At 40.2% G+C, this 24,823-nt stretch overlaps 1 protein-coding gene across 3 annotated transcripts; it reads left to right on the forward strand.

The window, feature by feature from the left end:
* The first annotated feature begins 2,483 nt into the window (after positions 1-2,483).
* On the forward strand, positions 2,484-22,125 carry LOC311078341 (uncharacterized protein). 3 transcript variants are annotated; one of them, XM_084107107.1, is made up of 4 exons: positions 8,155-8,190; positions 9,112-9,302; positions 13,672-15,253; positions 21,541-22,125. In XM_084107107.1, exons 2-4 carry the CDS (start codon positions 9,245-9,247, stop codon positions 21,557-21,559), a joined length of 1,659 nt encoding a protein of 552 aa, XP_083963233.1. In that variant the 5' UTR covers positions 8,155-8,190; positions 9,112-9,244; the 3' UTR covers positions 21,560-22,125. The 3 variants fall into 3 exon arrangements, with proteins under 3 accessions (XP_083963234.1, XP_083963233.1, XP_083963232.1); XM_084107106.1 differs by having other exon boundaries at positions 8,158-8,211; XM_084107108.1 differs by lacking the exons at positions 8,155-8,190; positions 9,112-9,302 and adding an exon at positions 2,484-2,695.
* The last annotated feature ends 2,698 nt before the right edge of the window (positions 22,126-24,823 follow it).

Raw genomic sequence — 24,823 nt, forward strand, 5'->3', positions numbered from 1 at the left:
GTGATAGGTGCGCGCACATATATACAGTCATGGCAGTACCCCAACCTTATAACTGCATAAGCCCACAGGATGTTGCAGCATACCAACAACCTAGTCAACTGAGTGGGTAGACAGTGTTAATATGACACATCAGACTGAGAACAGTCTAGCCTGTAAGGCAGGCACTTCTAGGTTATAAAACCTTATAAATGTAGACAGCGAGGCCCAGCCTGCTGCCATACAAATATCATGAAGTGACACCCCACTTGTCCATGCCCACGACGAGGCCATGCCTCTAGTCGAGTGGGCCCTAACCCCCAAGGGACAATCCAGGCCCTTGGAGGCATAGGCTGACGCGATAGCATCCACTATCCATTTGGACAAGGTCTGTTTCGAGATGGCCTGCCCTTTGACGCAGCCACCGAACGAAACGAAAAGCTGCTCTGTTTGCCTATAGGCGGCAGAGCATTGCACATAAATCCTTAAAGCCCTAACTGGGCAAAGGAGGTTAACCCCAGCCTCACTGTAGGACGCAGGGAGAGCCGAAAGGGAAATAACTTGCGCTCTGAACGGAGTCGCAAGCACCTTCGGGACGTAACAATGCCTTGGTTTGGGGATAACTTTAGAGTTGTTAGGCCCAAATTCCAGGCACGTAGCACTTACTCAGAGCGCGTGCAGGTCGCCCACTCGCTTTACTGAGGCTAGCGCCAGCAGAAAAGCAGTTTTGAAGGATAGGATAGGTACTTTAGTTCCATTGCATGTAATGGTTCAAATGGTTTACCTTTCATGGCCTCAAGGACCGTGGAAAGGTCCCACACTGGAACCGAGGGTGGTCGAGGAGGGTTCAGCCTCCTAGCACCCCTGAAGAAACGGATTATAAGGTTGTTCTTTCCCAGTGACTGGCCGTTTGCGGGCTTCGCGAAAGCCACTATAGCCGCCACATACACTTTGAGCGTGGATGGGGTTCTACCGCTATCCAGCAGCTCCTGCATGAAAGAAAGCACCACCGCTACCTCACCACTTAGCGGGTTAAAGCCGTGAGCTGAACACCATTCAGCGAACACTGACCATTTGGACGCATAGAGCCGTCTAGTAGACGGAGCTCTAGCCTGTGTGATCGTGTTCAGCACTCTCTCTGGGAGGTGAAATGGTTGACCGCCCATACATGGAGGGCCCACAGCTCGGGGTACGGGTGCCAAACTGCACCCTGGGCCTGAGACAGCAGGTCCCTCCTCAGCGGAATCAGCCATGGAGCTGTGTTCCCCAGTTCCATCAACTCTGGGAACCATACTTGATTCTCCCATAGCGGGGCTATCAGGAGTATCGAGCATTTGGTCTCCCTGATTTGCTTGATTACCTGTGGTAACAAGGCGACCGGGGGAAACGCATAGAGAGGGTGCTTGGGCCAGATTTGGGCCAGCGCGTCCCTTTCTTTCGAAAAGAACACTGGGCAGTGAGCGTTGGTCTGTGACGCGAACAGGTCTACCTCTGCTCTGCCGAAAATGTCCCAGATATTTTGCACCGTCATAGGATGCAGAGCCCATTCTCCTGGGGAGAGCTTGGCCCTGGATAACATATCTGGGCCCACGTTCAGGACGCCCGGCACATGTGCCAATGCAAGAAGGCTCCGGGACTTGAGACCGCCCTGGCAGTTCATGTACGACACCACTGAGGTGTTGTCTGTTCTGACCAGAACGTGGTGGTTCTTTATTACAGGGAGAAATAACTTTTTTTTTTTTTTTATGAAACGTATTACGTTTTCGACCGCTTTCATCTCCAGACAGTTTATGTGCAGACGCTTTTCTGCATCTGACCACAAGCCCATGGAAGGTCTCCCTTCGTACAGGGCGCCCCAACCCGTGTTGGAGGTGTCTGTCGAGATGACTTTGATTTGAGAGGCGGCGCCCAAGTTCACGCTGGTCTGGTACCAGCCGGTGTTCATCCACGGTTTCAGAGCTGCAACGCATGTCTGATTTGTCGTGAGACGAAGTGAACCTGTTTTCCACGCTTTTGCTGGTACACGCCGTCTCAGCCACAGCTGAAAGGGGCCCATGTGTAGCAGACCCAGCCGCAGCACAGTCGAGGCTGAGGCCACAAGACCCATCATCCTCTGAAACATTCTGAGGGGAAGATGCTTTCCTACGGTGAATGTCGCTGCAAAGCGCTGAATTGCCGCCCCTGGAGTCCAAATCTATCCCCAGAAAGGATATTTCCTGACTGGGGAACAGTATGCTCTTGGTCCAGTTGACTCTGAGACCCAGCTGATCCAGATGGGCCAACAGTAAAGTCCTGTGTGACACCAATTCCTCCTTTGACTGGGCTAATATTAGCCAGTCGTCCAGATAATTCTGGACTCTCAGTGAAGCTCCTCCCACAGTAATTCTCCAATAAATGCTGGGTTTAGATGTGTCAGTTAGTATAAAAAAACTCATTAAATGATTTTTTTTATTTATTTTGGCAGATCAGCTCCTCCCACATCAGTCACATCATCAGTGAAGCTCCTCCCACATCAGTCACATCATCAGTGAAGCTCCTTCCACTGCAATTCTTCAATAAATGCTGTAAATTCCCATCAGCTACAAGAGAAGATGAGCATCAGAGCATCAGGAAGAGCTGAAATCTGCAAAGACTGAGTTTATTAAAGAGGACAGTGAGAACATGAGTGATCCAGAACCCTGCAGAATGAAACACACTGAAGATCCTGAAGAACAAAGAGGTTGGTGTTTATTCTTCAAGCAGTTTTAGATTTAGATTTGTTGTAATAAGAAAAATATTTACAGCTGTTGAATAATCTAGGTGTAGCAATAAATAATAAGAGACATTTTCTATGAACTGTGGAAAGACAATCCTGACAAAATGTATGTTAGATAATTGTGTAGTTGATCAAAGATATTTAATTGTTCTCCCCATAGAAACATGGGATTTGTGCCTATAATATTTTTTTAATAAATAATTTTATATAAAAATCAATGTACCTCATTCATGTTAAGTTGCAGGGATGTATACTTAATAAAAATGCATCAACATGTTTAGGTTTTGCTTAATGTCCACAGTTACACCAGGGTTCACTTTTATGTCCTTCACTTTTCTCATTTTTATTTAATTTTTTTAGCTCCTGAAAATGAATCGTGTTTACCCTTATTTCAGATTTGATTAAAAGAAAATGAAGTTAAGGAGAAAAATAATGTCAAAACTGGAGAAAAACCTTTGAGTTACTTTCAAACCAAACAGAAAGATTTAAAGAAAAGAAGAGCCAAGAAATCGTTCACCTGCACTCAATGTGGAAAGAGTTACACAGCCAAATGTAATCTTGAGATTCACATGAGTGTTCACACTGGAGAGAAGCCGTTCACATGTGATCAATGCGGGAAGAGTTTCGTAAAAAAAAGAAGACTTAAGGATAGGGTTGGGAATCGTAAGAAATTTTCCGATTCCGGTTCCACCAAACGATTCCGGTTCCGGTTCCGGTTCCCATTCAATAAAAAATATTAAAACAACTAATAAAAAATAGTAGTAAGGGAAAAATCCACAATCCTTTTCGTGTTTATTTCTTATACTTGTCAAATGAGTTTAACAGACTGGTAATGTCAACAAATTCAACATATTATTAAGCAATTTTTGCAAAAAAATATTTTTTCTGAAGGAAAATAAAAATGTCTGCATTCTCTAGAATAATTTGGGACCTCTCCTAGCTTATTGTATCTCCAGCAGTGGAGAATACCCTCTCAGAAGGGTAGAATATGCTTGAACACCCATGTAAGATGTGTGTAGAACAGATTATTTTTAAAATTGTTTTGAATGATAAATTCATAAAGACTTTACTTGTTTCATTACCGGATAAATCAGCGCTCTAGCAGTTAATAAACAGAGCGGCATGCGTCTTGCGGAAGAACATTGTAGCTGGAGCTACTTCTCTCTATTTATGTCTATGACGAGTCACGCAGGTACTAGGCTACCCCGCAGCGGCTGCGATCCGCCAGTCTAAAGTAGGCTATAGTTTGAGTATAAACGCTTATTGCAGGCTTAACGTAGTAATTCAGGATAAGACAAAAACACGGTTTGAAAAAAAGGCATTCATGATGCACTCGCTCATTGTATACATTTTATAAATTCTGAACACGAAGTTACGGACTGCGTCTTTATGAATGTTTTGAAGCATCAGATGTAATCGATACACTCGTTATCTGAAGGCAGCGACTTTCAAAAGGTGATTTACAATATTTTGGTTGCTACCGTAGACATCAGTGTTTATACTCGAATTATAAACTTTTATCTCAGTAGCCTACTTCTGTGATCATTTGAATATTTGTAACAGAAATATCGATACTGTGTGATTGTAAAGCTGTTTCATATTGACAACTGCTCTCTCTGGGTAAACGACAGCGCAAACAGATTTGAATGTTCAGGGGTGAGGTTTTTGTAATTTAGGAATAAGATCGCCTGGGTGTTTGAATCGAGATCTTTTAAAGATTAATCGTGCAGCTCTACTGTCTTTAATTATCTCTCTCTCTCTCTCTCTCTCTCTCTCTCTCTCTCTCTCTCTCTCTCTTTCTTTCTCTCTCTATGCATTGATATCTGACGCAAAACGTATTTGAGTAGCGCGAGGGCTTTTCAGTGCATTCATTACTATTTTAATATGAGGTGAGACGTCGCTATTAAAGGATAAGCTTCCAGCACTTCGCCCACCAGAACCGTTTTCGGAACCGAAACTTAGGAATTTCGCACGGTTCCGGTATTTTTTCAAAAACACTACCGGTTCTGGATAAGAACCGGTTCTCGGTTCCCAACCCTACTTAAGGAACACAACAGAATTCACACTGGAGATAAACCTTACAAGTCTTCACACTGTGACAAGAGATTCAGTCAGTCGACATCTCTGAAAAGACATGAGAGGATCCACACTGGAGAGAAACCGCACACTTGTGATCAGTGCGGAAAGAGTTTCACAGAAACAGCAAATCTTACTCGTCACATGAGAGTTCACACTGGAGAGAGACCGTTCACTTGTGATCAGTGTGGAAAGAGCTTCACTATATCAACACACCTTAATGAACATTAAACATCCACACAGAGAGAAGCCCTTCACATGTGACCAATGTGGCAAAACTTTTTTGTTGAATTCAGCCCTGAAGACACACCTGAGAGTTCATAAGAAGGAGAAGCCGCATTCATGTTCTGTGTGTGGAAAGAGTTTTTCACTGCTGCCATATTTACATAGACATCAGAAAATCCACACTGGTGTGAGAAAGTACATGTGCTTTGAGTGTGAAAAGACTTTTACTACAGCGAACAATTTAAAACTGCACCGGATTATTCACACTGGAGAAAAGCCGTATCCCTGCGCTGCATGTGGGAAGCGTTTCAATCATCCATCTTCTCTACTCAAACATACAAAACACGTTCACTGTAAGTAGATCTTCTTCAGATCCAGCACTTTCAGGTTTGATGCTGTGTATTCGCCAAATGTGACACAATAATGCATCAATCAATAAAATATAATCTGGATAAATCTTTCCTAACCAGCCATAACAACCGACATGACTAAGAAACTTTATCTGAAGTTTTCACAGTGAATAAAGTTTTCACAGCTTCATGATATAAATTTTTCGTTGTGTGTGCTTATGAGTTTCATATTATGGTCACTTGTCTTATAATCCAAATGTATCTCAGTATTTTGCTTAGCCTTTCATGAAGGAAAGTAAAAGCATAAGCGTTCTTGTTCAGGAAGCTGAAGAAGAGGCTGTAACACACAATTTATTTTTATTTTGTTTTTCATTTTTGTTTTTTAAAAATGATAATTATTCTTTCACTTATGATTTTTGAAAACCCAGATGCAAAAAATATCATACCATCATGATATTACTGTCATAATAACTGAAAACCATGAAGTATTATGTTTGCTTTTTGGGTTCTCTGTTTTAAATTTCTCAATGCTTTTAATTGCCTAATAAACTATACTTTAGTCCACACATGACTGATAGAATGAGGCGGCTGTTTGTCTAGTCACCCTTATTTTTAAGGTTATTTGTGTGTTGTCGTTTTAACCTGTACAGGCTGGATAGCTTCAGCTTATGGGGATATGATGTGTTGAACTAACAACTCAGATCTAGAGGAACCACAAATAATTAGTTCACCTCTTGAGTCTTCTGGGTTTGAGTTGTTCGTTCTTTTCGTCCACTAACGTTTTGTAACGTTGGTCCGTGCCAGTTTGAGAATGTCTCTATTTCATCCCTCATCTAACATTTCCATTCGCCTGTGCATTGGCTTTTATCATCAGACCTGACATCTTGCAACAATGGAAGCTTATGCGTAGCAAATTTAAATTTGAGAAGTAATATACAAAATGACAATGCATTTCTGTATTTAAATTTCAAATTTCCAATACATTTGTGCAACGTTTGGTGCAAAATGAAAATGAAAATTCAATTACATAATTTACATTTGTCATTTCATACACTATTTTTAATATGTAAATTGAATACATATTTGAATGCTTTATAAGTTGCAAAATTAAAATGTATTACAGAAATGATTAGATATGTTTAACATGTTCAAGCAAAAACTGTAGCAAAATTGTAATTTAAATGTTATTTTTTTCTTAATTGCACTCACAGTTAAGACACTTGCGATTGCATTCCCATTAAGTGTCCCGCAATGAATGTAGCAAAATTCAATGTGCAATTTGAAAATGCATTCTGAGCCGATCACTGGCAACCAGTGCAATTTTGTGAGGAGAGGAGTGACGTGTGCTCTCTTCGGCTCGTTAAAGACCACTCTTGCTGCAGCATCTGGATCAGTCACAGAGGTTTGACAGAGCAAGCTGGAAGACCAGCCAGGAGTGCATTACAATAGTCCAGTCTGCATAGAACTAGCGCTTGGACAAGGAGATGTGTAGCCTGCTCTAAAAGGAAGGGCCTGATCCTCCTAATGTTGTACAAGACAAATCTACATGACCGGGCAGTTCTAGCAGTTCAGTTGATCATCAATTACCACACCAAGGTTCCTGGCTGACCTTGATGGAGTTATGGATGACGAGTCTAGCTGAATGGTGAAGTTGTGATGAAGTGTTGGGTTGGCCGGGACCACGAGTAGCTCTGTCTTCGCAAGGTTTAGTTGAAGGTGGTGGTCCTTCATCCAGCCAGAAATGTCTGTCTGTCAGGTTGAGATACGATCAGCTACCGTCGGATCGTCAGGCTGGAATGAGAGGTAGAGTTGTTGTGTCATCAGCGTAGCAGTGATAGGAAAAACCATGTTTCTGAATCACAGATCCTAGGGATGTCATGTAGATGGAGAAGAGAAGCGGTCCCAGCACTGAGCCCTGAGGCACTCCAGTAGCTAGATGTTGTGTCTTAGACGCCTCACCCCTCCACGATACCCTGAACGACCTACCTGAGAGATAAGACGAACCATTGGAGTGCGGTTCCTGGTTTACAATAAGTTAACATGAAATAAGAATGAACAGCATTTATAAATTTTAGTTCATATTAATTTCAACATTTACTAATACATTATTAAAATTAAATGTTGTATTTGTTAACATTAGTTAATGCACTGTGAACTAGCATGAACAAACAATGAGCAGCTGTATTTTTATTAACATTAACAAAGATTAATAAATACTGTAATAAATATATTGCTCATTGTTTTTGTCATTGTTATTAACTAAAACATTATTGTAAAGTGTTACCATAAAAATGAATATTTGTCTATAATTGACAAGTTTGTCTAACTGATGAATCTCTTGTTGATGAGGTTCAGAATCATGTGTTTGTTGTTCTGTTCTTGAACAATTAAACATTTTGCTGTTTTTAAAAGCAAAACACTGTTAACACTGTGTTTTTTAAATAATTTAAAATAAGAATTTTATTAAGTAGGCCTACAATGAAATTGATGTATAGTTTAATATCTTACCCTCGTGTTCTTTCTCTCTATCTTCTTTTTTGTCTTTTATTTTTCAGTTTTCAGCTAATCAACTCTTATTTTCTCATTTGTATTCTGATGACATTGAACACATTGTTAATACATTTCGTATTCAAAGTTGTATAAACATGTCATCTCTGTACTTTTTGAAATAAAAAAAGTGCTTGCTTCCTCATTATCATCCATTACATAAAAAAGGAGTAAAATGAGTCTCTGATCCAAAACCCACAACAGATGGCGCTAATTCGAGCCGCCAATAAAGAAGAAGAAGAAGAAGAAGAGTCTTCTGAGGTGAGGAAAGCAGCAGGAGAGGTATTTCTCATATTTACACAACCATCACACACACTTTATACAGTTTGATTAAGCGACAGACTCATTTCTGTATTGTTTTCATCGATCACAGCGATACTTGTGCGTCTTTTCTGGCGTCTTCCTTCTGAAATAAACATTTAGTGCAGCAGCAGCGAGCATGAGGAGAATATGTTGAGTTCATTCAGACCTGAGCGATTTTGTGTTCGTTTGTGTGATTGTCTCGATGTTTGGAGTGAGAACTGTTACTGAATGTCAAGTCAAGAGTTACAGTTTAAGATAATGAGTTTTTTAGGATCATTGTCAGTTTTGAATAACATTATTGCAATGATTGTAATTACTAGAAAATGAAAATATACTTTAGATATTGACATTATGCTGTTGTAGTTATTTAGATGAGGTGGTTAATTAAGATTGGTTTGTATTTATATCTTTTTTTATGTTTTATTTGTGTCAGATGGTGAGAAGCAACAGTATTTTCTTTCAGTAGAGCAGTTTTACAGGCTTTTATCATCTATCCTGACTTGAATAATGTGTTTCTAACAGCAAACACTCAGAATAAAGTGAGATGATCTGCTGATGATCCTGAATGGCTTGTTGAATGAGTGTTGATAGTCTGAGGCTCATCAATATTAACAGATCTGCTGAAAACACTCTTTATTTCATGACAATAGTTCCTGTTTTCACCTCATTTATTATGCTGATGTCTTCAGATCTCCTGTAAATTGACACAAATACAGTCTGTTCACATCAATGAAATGAGCTTTAAGGTTAGCCATAAAATAAGTTATACATTCGATTCGCATTAGTTACTTTACTTCAGACAGACATAAATGCTTAGATGTGATATTTAGTATAAAAACAAATTCAGGAACTGATATTTTTTTATTTTTTTTTTGTCAGATCAGCTCCTCCCACAGCAATTCTCCAATAAATGCTGTAAATTCCCATCGGCTACAAGTGAAGACAAGCATCAGAGCATCAGGAAGAGCTGAAATCTGCAAAGACTGAGTTTATTAAAGAGGACGGTGAGAACATGAGTGATCCAGAACCCTGCAGAATGAAACACACTGAAGATCCTGAAGAACAAAGAGGTTGGTGTTTATTCTTCATTCATTCATGATGCTGAAGAACATTCATGTTAGAAACATTCAAGCACTTCAGCACATTTAGATAAACAGTTAAACTATGAAATGGTACAGAATGTTTTTTGTCTGTCTTCAACAAATGGTGAGTAAAGGGAGGTTTGAGAAACTTAAGCAAAACCAGATTTGTAGTTACTAGTAAACGTTGTTTGTCATTAATAACAGAAGTTTGTGGGGAATACCTGGCGCGTGACCTCGATGTATTACTGTATCAATTATGTTGTATTGTATCGATGTCTGTAGCACATGATTCAAACGCAACAATGTCATTGGCCGGCGACAGAGACTGGGGCCTCCAGTAGGGATGGCTGATATATTATTACCTAGTGGACATGAAGCTGAGGCTTGAGTTTATCGATAATCGAGGAACTACCTCTACAATCTGGAACCCGTACACACAGATATATTTTCCTTGGTATTTCAGTTATTCTCAGTGAATGCACAGTGTATGTGACACATACGTTAATGCTAGTGTGAGGCACCCGACTGGCTGTCGCTTTGCTGAGAGCGCTAGTGTTTCTCACACACTTTATTCGTCAATGATATCGTTACCACAATAAATAGCAGAAAATATTGTGATATAGTTTTAAGTCCATATCGCCCATCCCTAGAAACAATTGGCCCCTACGAGCCTTTAAATGAAAGCGCTGCTAGACCTCCTCCTGCTATAGAGAGTTGTCTGCTGGGATAAGCTTTCTTTAATACTGAGCGTAGTTTGGCCTCTTCTTGTTCTCCTCTGTTGCTGTGTCATCTTATCACAGGTAATATCCTCCACATTTCATTTTAATTCCATTTCCTACAATATATTAAAAATATTTTTTATCAGTTTAAACTGTGATTTATTAATCACTCAAACCCCTTTATCCTCTTTCGGTTGCACACATCCGCCATGTTTTGTAGTTTTTTAACACTTTTTACTTGTGTTTGTAGTTCTGAACCGAATCCTTCTCCAAATCGCAATGGGTTGTGGGCAATATTAGCCTTTATAGTGTGTACGGATCCACACTTAAAAAATCTACCGGAAATAGTAGACCAATCCGGGGACGTCTGGCATACTCTTTTCAACCTAATATGCTTTGAGACACTTATTTAAATCTCACACACTATTTTGAAACTTTATTTCAGACCCAGGGGGATCCATAACACAATAAAAACACACAGAGTAAGACATACAAATACAAAAAATACAAAGCCTTCCATTGTGGATGGATCGTATGGACATTGGGATGCAGGCCGTGGTTCTGTGTGGACAGTGATATCAAGTATTTTGGCTCTTTTAGGGCCACTATGTTAAGCTCTATCTGTAAGGTTGAGTTTGGTTTGGTCTCTTCTCATTCTGAGAGTATTTTTGACAGACCTTAGGGAGCAAATGTGGATCCAGCATCTAAGTCTGTTGAGTTGATCTTATGCTGGTCAACTCCAATATGGCAATCAATTTCCTCGGGATGGCAAACTGGGTATTTTGGAAAATCGTGTCATGTATATTAGGGCTGTCAAATAAAAATTCGAATTTTGAACATTCCTCAAATTCCCTAAAAAAATGCAAATTCAAATGCAAAAAAAAGCACATAAAAAAAGCACATTAAAAATATATGATATATAAAACAGCCGTCGTGCTACGATGAAAAAAAAGTATTTTTTTTCCTAATAATCTAGATACCTGGTTGACTGCCAGTGCTTTTTGTGCAGCTAAATTTAGGGTATGGGCAAAGCATGCTACATGCAGACCCAGCCCTGCTTCTCTGACGGCATTAACAATGTTTTTTGCATTGTCTGTGGTCACTGAAATAGTTGTTCCAGGCCTCTCTAGTTTCCACTCTGCCACGACCTCCATTAGCTTCTCAGCTAGGTGAGTGGTTGTGTGCTGCTCATACAGGGGCCACGTCTGTAGAACTGATGCTTTCTTTCCACACTCAGAGTCAATAAAATGAGCAGTCACCATTAAATAGCTTTTGCCTCATGTACGGGATGGCATGTTGTAACGAGGTTCGAGTATGTACAGCAAATACTTGAAGCCAGGTTCCTCTACGAGTGAATACGGGCGAATTGAAGATGACATGTAAATTCCGATTGCTTCAGTGACTTATTTTATTTATTTATTTATTTATTTATTTTTTTGGTCCTATTTATGTGTATCTAAAGGCTGGTTAAGCACTGTAGGGAGGAGAAGTTGGACAGTTTTTTTTTTTTTGTCTCGTTCTAGTGATTTGCATATCTGGGTGATGGCGTCGGATATGCGTTAGCATGTTAGATGTATTTCCACTCACATACCCAGCAACTGCTGAACAACGGCGACACACAATCCTCGTCTTATCCACCACTCTCTCGCCTGTCCTACTATTTTAAAGAGGCCGGATCCTCTAACTCTTGTGGGTCGCCACCACTTGCCATACTCGCTGCTATCTCTGACTCACTCACTGGACTGTCGACCTGACAAAAAACTACATAGTGCAACATAGGCGGAGCTCGGCTGCACAGGCGCCAATCAGAGTGGGGGCGGGGCTACAGATTAGCTGTCTCTAAAGAACCCGCGTATCTAACAGTAGTTCCGCATTACATTCATTTATTTGCACACAAGTTTTTTTTTTTTTTTTTTCATACCGTGTATTCTCCGTGTAAATTCATGCACCGAACCGTGATGCCCGTACCATTTCAGTTCAATACGAATACATGTACCGTTCCACCCCTACAGGCCAAAAGTTTGGACACACCTTCTCATTCAATGCGTTTCCTTTATTTTCATGACTATTTACATTGTATATTCTCACTGAAGTCATCAAAACTATGAATGAACACATGTGGAATTATGTACTTAACAAAAAAGTGTGAAATAACTGAAAACATGTCTTAAGTTCTAGTTCCTTCAAAGTAAGCCACCCTTTGCTCTGATTACTACTTTGCACACTCTTGGCATTCTCTTGATGAGCTTCAAGAGGTAGTCACCTGAAATGGTTTTCCAACAGTGTTGAAGGAGTTCCCAGAGATGCTTAGCACTTGATGGCCCTTTTGCCTTCACTCTGCGGTCCAGCTCACCCCAAACCATCTCGATTGGGTTCAGGTCCGGTGACTGTGGAGGCCAGGTCATCTGGCGCAGCACTCCATCACTCTCCTTCTTGGTCAAATAGCCTTTACACAGCCTGGAGGTGTGTTTGGGGTCATTGTCCTGTTGAAAAATAAATGATGGTCCAACTAAACGCAAACCGGATGGGATGGCATGTCGCTGCAGGATGCTGTGGTAGCCATGCTGGTTCAGTATGCCTTCAATTTTGAATAAATCCCCAACAGTGTCACCAGCAAAGCACCCCCACACCATCACACCTCCTCCTTCATGCTTCACGGTGGGATCCAGGCATGTAGAATCCATCCGTCGCACAAAGACACGGCGGTTGGAACCAAAGATCTCAAATTTGGACTCATCAGACCAAAGCACAGATTTCCACTGGTCTAATGCCCATTCCTTGTGTTTCTTGGCCCAAACAAATCTCTTCTGCTTGTTGCCTCTCCTTAGCAGTGGTTTCATAGCAGCTATTTGACCATGAAGGCCTGATTCGCGCAGTCTCCTCTTAACAGTTGTTCTAGAGATGTGTCTGCTGCTAGAACTCTGCGTGGCATTCATCTGGTCTCTAATCTGAGCTGCTGTTAACTTGCAATTTCTGAGGCTGGTGACTCGGATAAACTTATCCTCAGCAGCAGAGGTGACTGGTGCCATAATTATGGCAGAATTCTCTATTCTTTAATGTTAATATTACATTAGGTAATTGTGTCGTTGTTCAATTAAAATTGTAGTTCTCACTACAGAAATATTGGATATGTGCCTATAATTGTCACGGACTGGGTTGGTGAAAAGAGCGAGGACTCAAGTGAAGAAAACAAATGGGTATTTATTAACAAAAGACATAAAACAACACTACAAACAAAAACTCCCCGTGTGGGAAAACAGGACAGACATCGGCAGGAACAGGAAACACAAGGGAACTTAGACAACGATCCAGCACAGGACTGTACACACAGGGAGACTAAATAGGAAGCAAACAAAAGAGAGTAACGAGAAAGGCAGGTGGGGCAAATTAATCAATAATCGGGTAACAAGATGGGGGGGGCTAGATAATTGACAGGAGAACGCATGGCACAAGGAAAAACATGACAAGCCATGTGCTCACAACAAACCAGACTATACCCAACGCATGACAGACCGGGAATGCCAGAGCTCTGTCACCAACCCAAGATGTAACCCAAACAGAAGTGACAGAACTCTGACAATAATGTTCAATAACTGGAAGATTTACCAAAAATGACTTTTTTATCCCTTTCATTTCAGACCTGATGGAAGTGAAGGAGGAAAATGAAGAACTGAGTGAAGTGGAGGAGGAACATGTTAAACCTGGGAAAAAACCTTTGAGTCGCTCAAAGACTAAAATGACATCTTTAAAGAAAAGAGACAATAAATCTTTCACCTGCACTCATTGTGGAAAGAGTTTCGTAAATAAACAAAGTCTTGTGATTCACATGAGAATCCACACCGGAGAGAAGCCGTTCTCATGTGATCAATGCGGGAAGAGCTTTGCATACAAACAAAGTCTTGAGCTTCACATGAGTGTTCACACTGGAGAGAAGCCACATGCATGCCATCAATGTGGGAAGAGTTTCCTGCGATCATCTCTACTTAAGAAACACATGAGAGTTCACACTGGAGAGAAGCCGTTCACATGTGATCAGTGTGGGAAGAGGTTTCCATACAGAGAAGGTCTCATTGTTCACATGAGGAGACACACTGGAGAGAAGCTGTTCACTTGTAATTGCTGTGAAAAGAGATTCTCAAGCAAACAACAACTAGAGGTTCACATGAGAGTTCATACTGGAGAGAAACCGTTCACATGCACTCAGTGTGGGAAGAGTTTCACACACAGAGAAAATCTTAAAGTTCACATGAGGATCCACACCGGAGAAAGACCGTTCACATGTGATCACTGCGGGAAGAGTTTCACACAATTGGTACAACTTAAAGGGCACAGGAATATCCACACCGGAGAGAAGCCGTACACATGTAATCAGTGTGGGAAAACGTTTATGTGGGCATTAGCCCTGAAGACACACCTGACGGTTCATACGAAGGAGAAGCCGCATTCATGTTCTGTGTGTGGAAAGAGTTTTTCACTGCTGCCATATTTACATAGACATGAGAAAATTCACACTGGTGTAAGAGATCATGTGTGCTTTGAGTGTGGGAAGTCTTTTATTACAGTGGCCTTTTTAAAACTGCACCAGAGAATTCACACTGGAGAAAAACCTTACAAGTGTTCACACTGTGAAAAGAGATTCAGTCAACCATCAACTCTGAAAAAACATAAGATGATCCACAGCGGAGAGAAGCCGCACACGTGTGATCAGTGTGGAAAGAGTTTCTCTGTTAAAGCTCAACTAAAGCTACACATGAGGATCCACACCGGAGAAAAACCTTACGAGTGTTCACACTGTGACAAGAGATTCAGTGTGTCAACAACTCTGAAAACGCATGAGAGGATCCACACTGGAGAGAAACCTTACAAGTGTTCACACTGTGACAAGAGATTCAGTCAGCCAACACATCTGAAAACACATGAGAGGATCCACACTGGAGAGAAGCCGCACACGTGTGATCAGTGCGGGATGAGTTTCGCTATTAAACGCAACCTGGAGCAACACATTAAGATCCACACTGGAGAAAAACCTTACAAGTGTTCACTCTGTGATAAGAGATTTAATCAGTCATCAACTCTGAAAAAACATGAGAGGACCCACAGCAGAGAGAAGCCGCACACGTGTGATCAGTGCGGGACGAGTTTCTCTTTTAAAAGTCACCTGAAGTTACACATGAAGATCCATACAGTGGAGAAACCACTTAAACACAGTCTGAGATCACAGTAAGTAGTTCATCTTTTTGTACTGAGCAACAAAGTAGTTTCCTTACAGCCACGGTGAGCGTTAGGACATTTTGTTGGTTTGATTGGTATCTGCTTGGAAATATTTTTATTTTTATAATAAAGTATCTCATTATAAGGTGCAAGTAGGGCCTAAAACTAACTTTTTGTCACACCTGCCAATGGCCGGTGACTTAAAAAATGTACATGCCAAACCATCTTTTACCAGCCATGACACAATAACAGGCAGTTATGAAACCTTTTTTTTTATTCATAATCCTCTATTCCAATGTGATACCTCAGCTAAAACTACTAGCTTAACTTATATAAATGTAATAGCCTACATTTTAAAAGACAAGTAAACAGTCAGTATTAAAATAAGAACAAAATCAAATTACAAGCAAAAGTACAAATAAATGCAATACAATAAAAGATACAAATTAAATAAAGGGGTGGTATAATGCCCTTTCCACAAGATGTAAAATAAGTCTTTGATGTCCCCAGAGTGTGTATGTGAAGTTTTAGCTCAAAATACCCCACAGATATTTTTATATAGTATGTTCAAATATTCGTTTTTTGAGAGTGAGCAAAAAACGCACCGTTTTTGTGTCTGTTCCTTTAAATGCAAATGAGCTGCTGCTTCCGGCACAGGGGGCGGAGCTTCAACAGCTCATGTCCTTTTACCTCACACACACACGCACTGAAAATTACAAAAACTTTTAGCCTTTTATGTTTAAACCGGATTCAGACAATGATGGAGAGACTCGAGAATAAGTGACAACATGTAGAAGCAACAGGACATTTCTGAATGGTTAGTTGGTGAATTTATGTAGCTGATGTGGAGTTATCTTCAAGTCATTGATTAGCATATTCTGTCTTGATAATCTATAAATCGTGTCCAGGGTGCCGGGTTTATGTAAATTCTAGGGTTGGTGATGGGAGGAATGTGGTGTAGTCTCTACCAGCCGTTTGTTGTAGTCCTTAAAAGCAATTTCTTTAAAAGCAAATATCTCCCTTTGCTTTTAACTTGTTTATGCTCAAACAGCAACATTACACACTAACTAAAGTTAAAAAAAGTGTCATCATAATCAACCACCCCTTTAAATAAATAGTGCTCTTTGGGTAGGTCTTATAGTTTTCAGGTACCGAAATGTAATAAAGTAGGCTAATCTAATAAATAACACTGCATAAACTTCATATCCTTTTTAAAGTTTAAGAGCAGTGAGTGATTATTTTTTTCTTTGCCCTTTGTTGTTTGATGTATATAATAAAAGCAGACAGTGGCAGGATTTTAATGATTCTGCCACTTTTAAGACCGAAGGCATACATTCACTTATGCATACTATGACTTAGGCTATGTTCACTATGCTTACTAGGACACTAAGCCTAATTGTTAACACCAATTTCCCCAGTTCCCCACAGAGAATTTCTCCCCTTCTGCCCATGAGGCTATAATGAAGGGCAGAGAACACAAAAAAACAAAAACGAAACCGTCTAGATCAGAGCTGCAGTTCCCAGCTTTGCTGCTAGATGGCGCCGCCGCGTCACAAGTGAGCAGGAGCTGCAGCAAGTGGGCGCATATGCACAGTGCAACCCTGGGTTTTATCCGTTACAGTCAGGGGTTATAATCTGCAATTTGCTGTACAACCTCCACTTTTCAGTGGTGTGTTGAAGTCAAGAGCAGAAGGGGAATCATCTCAGATTGTAGAGGAAGAAACCGCCTCTTTGTTGAGCAAGAGAGCAAGTTGGATTGTGCTGCCAGAGGTCAGCTATCACAGCTTTTACTCCTTGTACTTTGCCATTCTCAATAGAGGGGGAGGTCTCCGTTCCTGTCTGGATCTCTGAAATTATAAATTCAAAATGCCTTCGCTTAAAAGTCTTTGTCATTTTTATTCGTCCCAATGACTGGAGTATGTCAGTCGATCTGAAAGATAAATATTTTCACATAAGCATCTACCCAGCACACAGAAAATTCCTCAGGTTTGCCTGTTAGGATGCAGCCTACGAGTTTTTGACAGTTCCTTTCGGGCCTGAAAGTGTTCAGCAAATGTGTTGGAGCAGCAGGCAGATATAGATGCAGAAGTGTTCATGTCTCATCTGGAGAGCTTAGGCTTCAGGATAAATGAGACCAAAAGCTTTGTGGTCTCAGACTGTCCTGTATCAAGCGGTTCTGGCAGAGGAGCACATCGGGTCCATTCACGGCTGTCTGTCCCTTTTTCAGAAAGGGAACAGAGTCCCATTCAGTCTTTTTATGTATTCTAGAGCTGATGGCCTGGACAGTTTCTCTGGTGCCATCACTCTGCATGTGTGCTCTCCGTCACTGGAGAGATTGTTCTTTCCTCGAGTCAGAAACTCTGCGGAGGGCTGTTTATTTAACCCATTTAATCCCAATGTTTAAAAAAAAAATGTCTAAAAAATGTTTCATTTCTAAGGCTATAAAAGTGTTACTGAATGATCTATCAATGCATTTCCAGCAGATATTGAAATAATGAAGGGTCTCAATGAAATATGTGTAGTGTCGCATGTTTACTGTAAATTGTCACATGACCAGAGCTGTTTACTTCCTGTTTGCGCCAAGAGAAGAGGATGGCAGCAAGAAAGCTTCCAAAGAAAAGGGTGGTAAAGTATGTTAACATAAAGATAGGACATAGATTTTTGGTACACATGTTTAAGGTGTCTAGTATTGATATATGCATTTGCAATTACTCAACTTTGTTTAATGTGGTCATAGCACTCACAAACATGTCAACGGCAACAATAGTGACCGGTGGGATAACCCATTGTATCTACATGCTAATACACATAGGCTAACTGTTCTACCTTACTTTCTACCTAATTTTACACACAGACACACACACAGAAACAGACACTCACACAGAAACACACACACACACACACACACACACACACACACACACACAAACACACACGGTCGCGTCTCTTCTGATGTCTGATCTCCACACACACACACACAGACACACACGGTCACGTCTCCTCTGATGTCTGATCTCCACACACACACACACACAGACACACACACACAGAAACACACACACACACACACACGGTCACGTCTTCTCTGATGTCTGATCTCCACACACACACAGACACACACACAGAAAAACACACACACACACACACACACACACACACATGGTCACATCTCCTCTGATGTCTGATCTCCACACACACACAAAGACACACAAAAAAAAAAACACACACACAAAAACACACACAAACACACTGCACAGGTCAAATAGACCTATATTCAATCTGTACAATGGTTGATACAACACAGTATCCCACCGGTCACAATTGTGACCAATCATAAAACACACTTTTTCACACACTTTTCCATGAACTCCCAGGTTGGGGTGTGAGGGTTTCAGAACGCACACAAACTTCCTAGAACTGTTAACAGTGTTTCTGGCATTGAAACATTCTGTGCAGTTCCTAAGAATCCAACATTTTGATCAGATCAGACAAATTCATTATTCCCGGGACATGCTTGCCCTTTAATGGCTGGAAATGAGTCCTGTCCCACACAATCAGTTGCGTGCAAGACTCATTTCCAGCCATTACAGGGCAAGCATGTCCCGGGAATGCATGAATTTGGGGCCGGATCTCTTATCCAGAGGAAATCCTCTTAACGGAGAATGGGGTCTCCACCGTCAGGTAGTTAGCCAGTTGTGGGAGAGGCTCGATTGTGGGATCTGTCTGTGGTAGGGCTGGACCCGAATATTCGAATATACTCGAAACGGTTCGCTTGAATATGTTCAACACTATAAAATCTGATGAAATAAAATACTCTTTTTTTACAATTATCTTATATAGCCTAGCCATTTTTAATAGGATGGACAGTTGAAGGAACCCAACCTCGTTATACTTAATAAATACATTTGCTTCTTCTTGGCCTACTAAAGTGTTCCTGCAACGGGAGTGTTCTCTGGCTAGAGCACAGAACAGCGGAGTGTGTGTGTGGACAGAAGTGCAGAACAGCGGAGTGTGTGTGGACAGAAGCGCAGAACAGCGGAGTGTGTGTGGACAGAAGTGCAGAACAGCGGAGTGTGTGTGGACAGAAGCGCAGAACAGCGGAGTGTGTGTGGACAGAAGCGCAGAACAGCGGAGTGTGTGTGGACAGAAGTGCAGAACAGCGGAGTGTGTGTGGACAGAAGCGCATGAGAACAGCAGAGTGTGTGTGGACAGAACAGCGGAGTGTGTGTGGACAGAAGCGCATGAGAACAGCGGAGTGTGTGTGGACAGAACAGCGGAGTGTGTGTGGACAGAAGCGCATGAGAACAGCGGAGTGTGTGTGGACAGAAGCGCAGAACAGCGGAGTGTGTGTGGACAGAAGCGCAGAACAGCGGAGTGTGTGTGGACAGAAGTGCAGAACAGCAGAGTGTGTGTGGACAGAAGTGCATGCCTGAGCTTGTGTTTTGGGTTAAGTTGTGTTGCTTTGACATTGTGAAAAAATAGAATAATAGAAACAAAATGTATTAGCCTTTTTACCCGTTATTATCAATCTAAATGAATCTCATTTTTAATTTAATTTAACTTAATTTCTTTTTTCTTTATTTAAATTTCATTTTTTTTCTTTATTTAATTTTTTATTTTATTTATTTAAATTTCATTTTTCTTTATTTAAATGTACCCTTTACTGTGTCAGAAATTTGTTAGTCAGAAAATATTAAATTACCTTATTAAAAGTATTGCTCACGTTAACAGACGTGTGTGTGTGTGTTACGTGCGAGTGTATTTACTTTGTGTTGTTCATAGGGAAGATGTGTTTAATATCACTTGTGCAGTGTCCATTCTCAGAGCTTATAAGCCCTGCTTCCCGCTCACGCTGTTCTGTAGTTTACTAAATGTTTATTCATTCTGAACGTGTCGCGTCTCTATCTATATTGCACCAAATGCAACACTGCACTCCCTTGTGAAGTCGATTGGATGAACGGTTTCTCGAAATAATCAAAATGCAAACGGACAGACAGACACATCTAGAGATTCCTGCCTTTATTAGAGAGAAGAATATGTTCAGCCCCCTCTCTCCGAAGCTTCAAATATTCGATGTTCATTACTACCGAAGCTTCGAAGCTCAAAAAATGGTATTCGGACCAGCCCTAGTCTGTGGTCCTCAGCCCCTTTTGAGCCTATAGGTAGTATTGATTTGAAGCTCCTTTCGCTAAAGGCTGCTTTATTTTTGGCTCTTTCAACTGTGAGGCGGGTAAGTGAACTTCATGCTTCGTTGGTTCATAACTCCTGTATTCAGTTCTCAAAACCAATCCAGTGTTTGTGCTTGAAGTAAGCTAAATTATGTCTGATCTAGCCTGTCAACAGTTAACCATCTGACACCTTTTATCAGAGGATGGGCGGCTTCACTATACAAACAGAACGAAAATACAAAGGAATAGAAATCAGTTAGTTTTTTCTTGAGCTGATAAGGGTAAACATATTTCACTGGGTAGTGGAAGCTAGATCAGGTTATAATGTCATGGGACTCTTCCGGAGGGGCTAAAAGTTCATTCTGCCAGAGGTATGGTGGATTGTTAAAAAAAAACAATAAAGTGAACTGGGAAATCGGAAAGCCTTTTCACACTAAACACATTTTGAATAGAAACAGTGGAGACATTCTTGCTGGGCTGGAATATTCACCCACTAATGAAGCAATGCTTTTATTCTTAAGAGAAAACTTACACTTTGAGCTGCTGCAAAATACACATTTAAGAGCATTTGGTGGCACTAGTAAAACCAGCATTAAATATTAAAATGACTTTAAATGAAACATTAGCATTTCATGAACATTTTGAACTATGCAAGTAACCTGTGATTAGTCAGTTGTGTAAAATAGTACATTGAAAGTTTTTCTTTTTCTTTTTTTCACAAAGACATTTACATTTATTGCTTTGGCAGACATTTTTACAACGGCTGAAAGTTCAGTGCATGTATCGCCCTCTGCCCTCAGGCGTGAATTTGCTTTTCCTTTCAGTCCAACCGACATTTTTGTGTGGTTCGGAGTGAAACGATGGTCTGTCAACAAATTCTCACATTTTTGCCTAGAGGCCAATTAGCTTGTGTCGTGAAAATAGAGTTTCATGACCAAACTAGTGATTTATAACACAAATCATCTTCATGACATTAAAATAGATCATAATCGTGCACAGCGTTGTCCACCAGATTTGATGAGATTAAAATGACTATTGAACTCTTCAGTGATCTAGACTTTGAGCTTCACTTTTCATTTCACGTTTGTCTCTCATTTGAAATCTCACTTGATTTTATGTTTCTTTTAGATCTGATGGAAGTGAATGAGAAAGGAAAAACAGAAGCTAAAAATGCTGTCTGTAAATCAAAATCTGTAAATCAAGTCTGAAGATTCACATGAGAGTTCACACTGGGAAGAAGCGGCTCAGGCTTTCGCTCTGAAATCACATCTTCTCATTCTGAAGAAAGACCGTTTAACTGTGATCAGTGCGGTAAACAGTTTCATTTGAAGAAACACCTGAAGATTCACACAAAGGAGAAGATTCATTCGTAATATTACAGCAGAAAAGACACGGCGGTGTGTGTGTTTCAGTGATGGAAGTCCTTTACTACAGAAGATGAACTGAAAGAGTGCCAGAAAATTCACACTGGAAAAAAAACATTTCAAGGCAAAGTTCAGGAGCTGAAGAAGAGGCCATAACACTTTTAAGAGAGACATGAATCTGACATTAATTTTTAACTAATTCTTCATTTTCTTTTTATTAGATCATCTAGTTTCTCTTCCACTTCTACTCTTCCATGCAAATGCAAGATATACTTTCATGTATCTTTGAAACTGGACACTATTCTTCTGTTATGCTTTGGCTCTTCAGTAAAGAGAAAAATCTGTCTCATTCGCTTTCACTTTTACTTAATGTTTGTTTGCTTCATGCAATTATTATTATTATTATTTATTAATATGCAACAAAAACAAAACATACATAACAACCAACATGGTGTGTGAGTGTGTGCGCGTGTGCAAGTGTAACTGAGTGTGTGAGTGGAAGTCATAATAAAAAATATTAAACGCATATAAAACATTTATGACAGTAATATTGATGAAGATAATATTAGTAAAAATAATAACTTGACGATGAGGAAGAAATGATAATATAGTCTTATATAGTAATTCAATAATACTAATAGTTGTAGCAATAATAACAGCAATTAGACTTTTCATCAGGAATGACGGGGAGGCCAGATGATAAGGAAGAGGAATAATGATAATGAAAATAATAATAGTAACAATACTATTATAAGGCTATTACTAATATGGTATTAAAAGGTTGCCTCTGATCCCTCCTTGGCCATAAGCCAGACCCTCACCCACGCCACACTACAATGGTCCACCAAGAAGAGGAGCACATACATGCATATACTTTTTTTTTTTTTTCTTACCACTTGTTTAAGCTCCCAATCAATGTGTATGCCTTCTAAATATCAAATGAGTTGAATGACTTCTCTAGAGATTTTACTTTGTTATAGAAGTTACCAGTGTGATCACTGAAATGTTCTTTCCATGTACTCTTTAATGTCAGTATTTGATATCTGAATGCAGTAACAGTGCTTGCTCATTTAGCCCGGCTTCCAGAAATGAAATAGGGACATGTTTTGTGTTTGAGAAAGGTCTTCAACGTGTTAAAGGGGTCATATAATGCCATTTTTGTACAAGCTAATATGATTCTTTAGGGTCTAAATTAAAAGTTTGTAATATACTTTAAATAAAAATTCTCATTAGTATTGTAAGAAAACACTCATTTTACCTGGTCAAAAACAGCTCTGTTTTCAGCACGCCGTTTCAGTGCATGTGTCTTTAAATGATAATGAGCTTTGCTCACCCCGCCCCTCTATTCTGTGGGTGTTTTGACAACAGTTGAGGGTAACGTTATATTTTGAAGAATGGCAGCGGGAGTCTCTGAGGACACATCTGTGCAACCATATCAGTTTGAACCGGAGTTGGAAAACAGGACGTTTCTGAATGGTTGGTTAACGTAATGTCACTTTGATCTATCTTTGTATGTACTGGCAGGGTAGAGTATAGTGAGATACGAACGCTATGTGTTTACTGATGTATTGACCCTTTTACAGTTGGTAAACATGGTGACGTGTTTGTGTGGGCGGAGCTTAGCTGGAGGCAGAAAGATCCCTCTGGCCGCTTCACTAACGCTAGTTTGGAGGTTTTGTTAGCTTGTTTTTTAACAATGACTGGAGAAAATCCGATTTTGTCTTAATGTGCAAGGTCACTCACTGTCCAGGACCGCGATTGTTATTTGCAAAAGTTAATTTTAACGGACGGAACCAGATGACCGTACACGCTCAGTCAATGGACGATCTGACAGGATTAAGGTTAACGCTACCTCTGTTTGAGTGGCCTGACTTCTACACCTACCCTCTACCGAGGGTAAAGAGAAACTGAGGGCATACCGGTATATATATATTTAGATGCCTATAACTATGTGCTGAATGGTCATGTACGATCCGCAGTTCTGCCTAGCCAGCGCCAAGAAGACGACAATGTAAAGAGTGACACTACGGTGCAATTTTAATGATATGAATATTTTCTAGAAATAAAAATTCCAGATACAGCATACTCATTTTTCATCGATTCTTGCACCCAACAACACAACAACATGACATTTAATAATAAAAATAATAATTTAAGCTCCTTATTATGTAGCCGAATCTGTGCTGGTTTGTATTGGCCGCCTCCAGTTTTCCGTTTGTTTTGCCTCCAGCTAGCGCTGTGACGTCGGCGCAAAAGGGGTCTATGTGAGATGTCCTTAGGAGGACCAATAGTCTTGATGATCCACCTGGAAAAAGAAAATCCTCCGCTATCCTCATGAGCATTAATACATAGAGGCAGGAAGAAGTACTTTAGAAACCAGCCTTTATTCATTTTTAAGAGATGGGGTTTGTGGCTGGGTCCGTGGGACTGTTTCTAGGGGACCTTAATATTAAGTATTTTACTGTTATGTGTCAACAAGAAACAACAAGACATTTTCACTATACCCAATGTTTAGACCTGGTGTGTTATTTATGCAAATTAGCACATACATAATTAGATTATGCACCGTTTGTCCATGTTAACAAACAATTTTTAAAAACTTGTAATACATTTTTTGTTTGTATTGATGTAAGTAATCAACTCAGTAATCTTCATGGTGATATCTAAAGGTTAAAATTTTTACCCTATATTCACGTAAGAAAAAGAATGAATAGGCGTATGAATAGGCTATATTTGGGTCTTTTTCGAAACTTTCCCCTAATGGGATTCTTCGGGACTTTTTTTTCCTTACTCAGGACATATTGAGGATACAAAATCAGTTGAGTTTGATTCTGTTGCAATTTGTTAAACCTTTTTTCATAAAATGACTGGGCTAATTAAAGGGGTTCGAAACTCGCTCCTCCTTGTGGGTGTTGCAGGAGTAGTAGAAGCAGTTGTAGTGTCAGAGAGTTAGAGTTAGAGAGTTGTGTCATCGTCGTTATTGTGTCATATATGTGTTAGGGCTGTGTATTATTACATTATATCAGGTTAGATTAGTTATAGTATAT

Source organism: Abramis brama (assembly GCF_963993115.1).
Source record: "Abramis brama genome assembly, chromosome: 1".
NCBI lineage: Eukaryota > Metazoa > Chordata > Actinopteri > Cypriniformes > Leuciscidae > Abramis > Abramis brama.

Bases quoted from the DNA above. Each gene is read 5' to 3' on its own strand.
- LOC311078341 (XM_084107108.1), top strand. From the start codon at position 2,638: ATGAGTGATCCAGAACCCTGCAGAATGAAACACACTGAAGATCCTGAA. The intron at 2,696-13,671 runs GTTGGTGTTTAT...CTTTCATTTCAG, and splicing joins AGATCCTGAAGAACAAAGAG to ACCTGATGGAAGTGAAGGAG.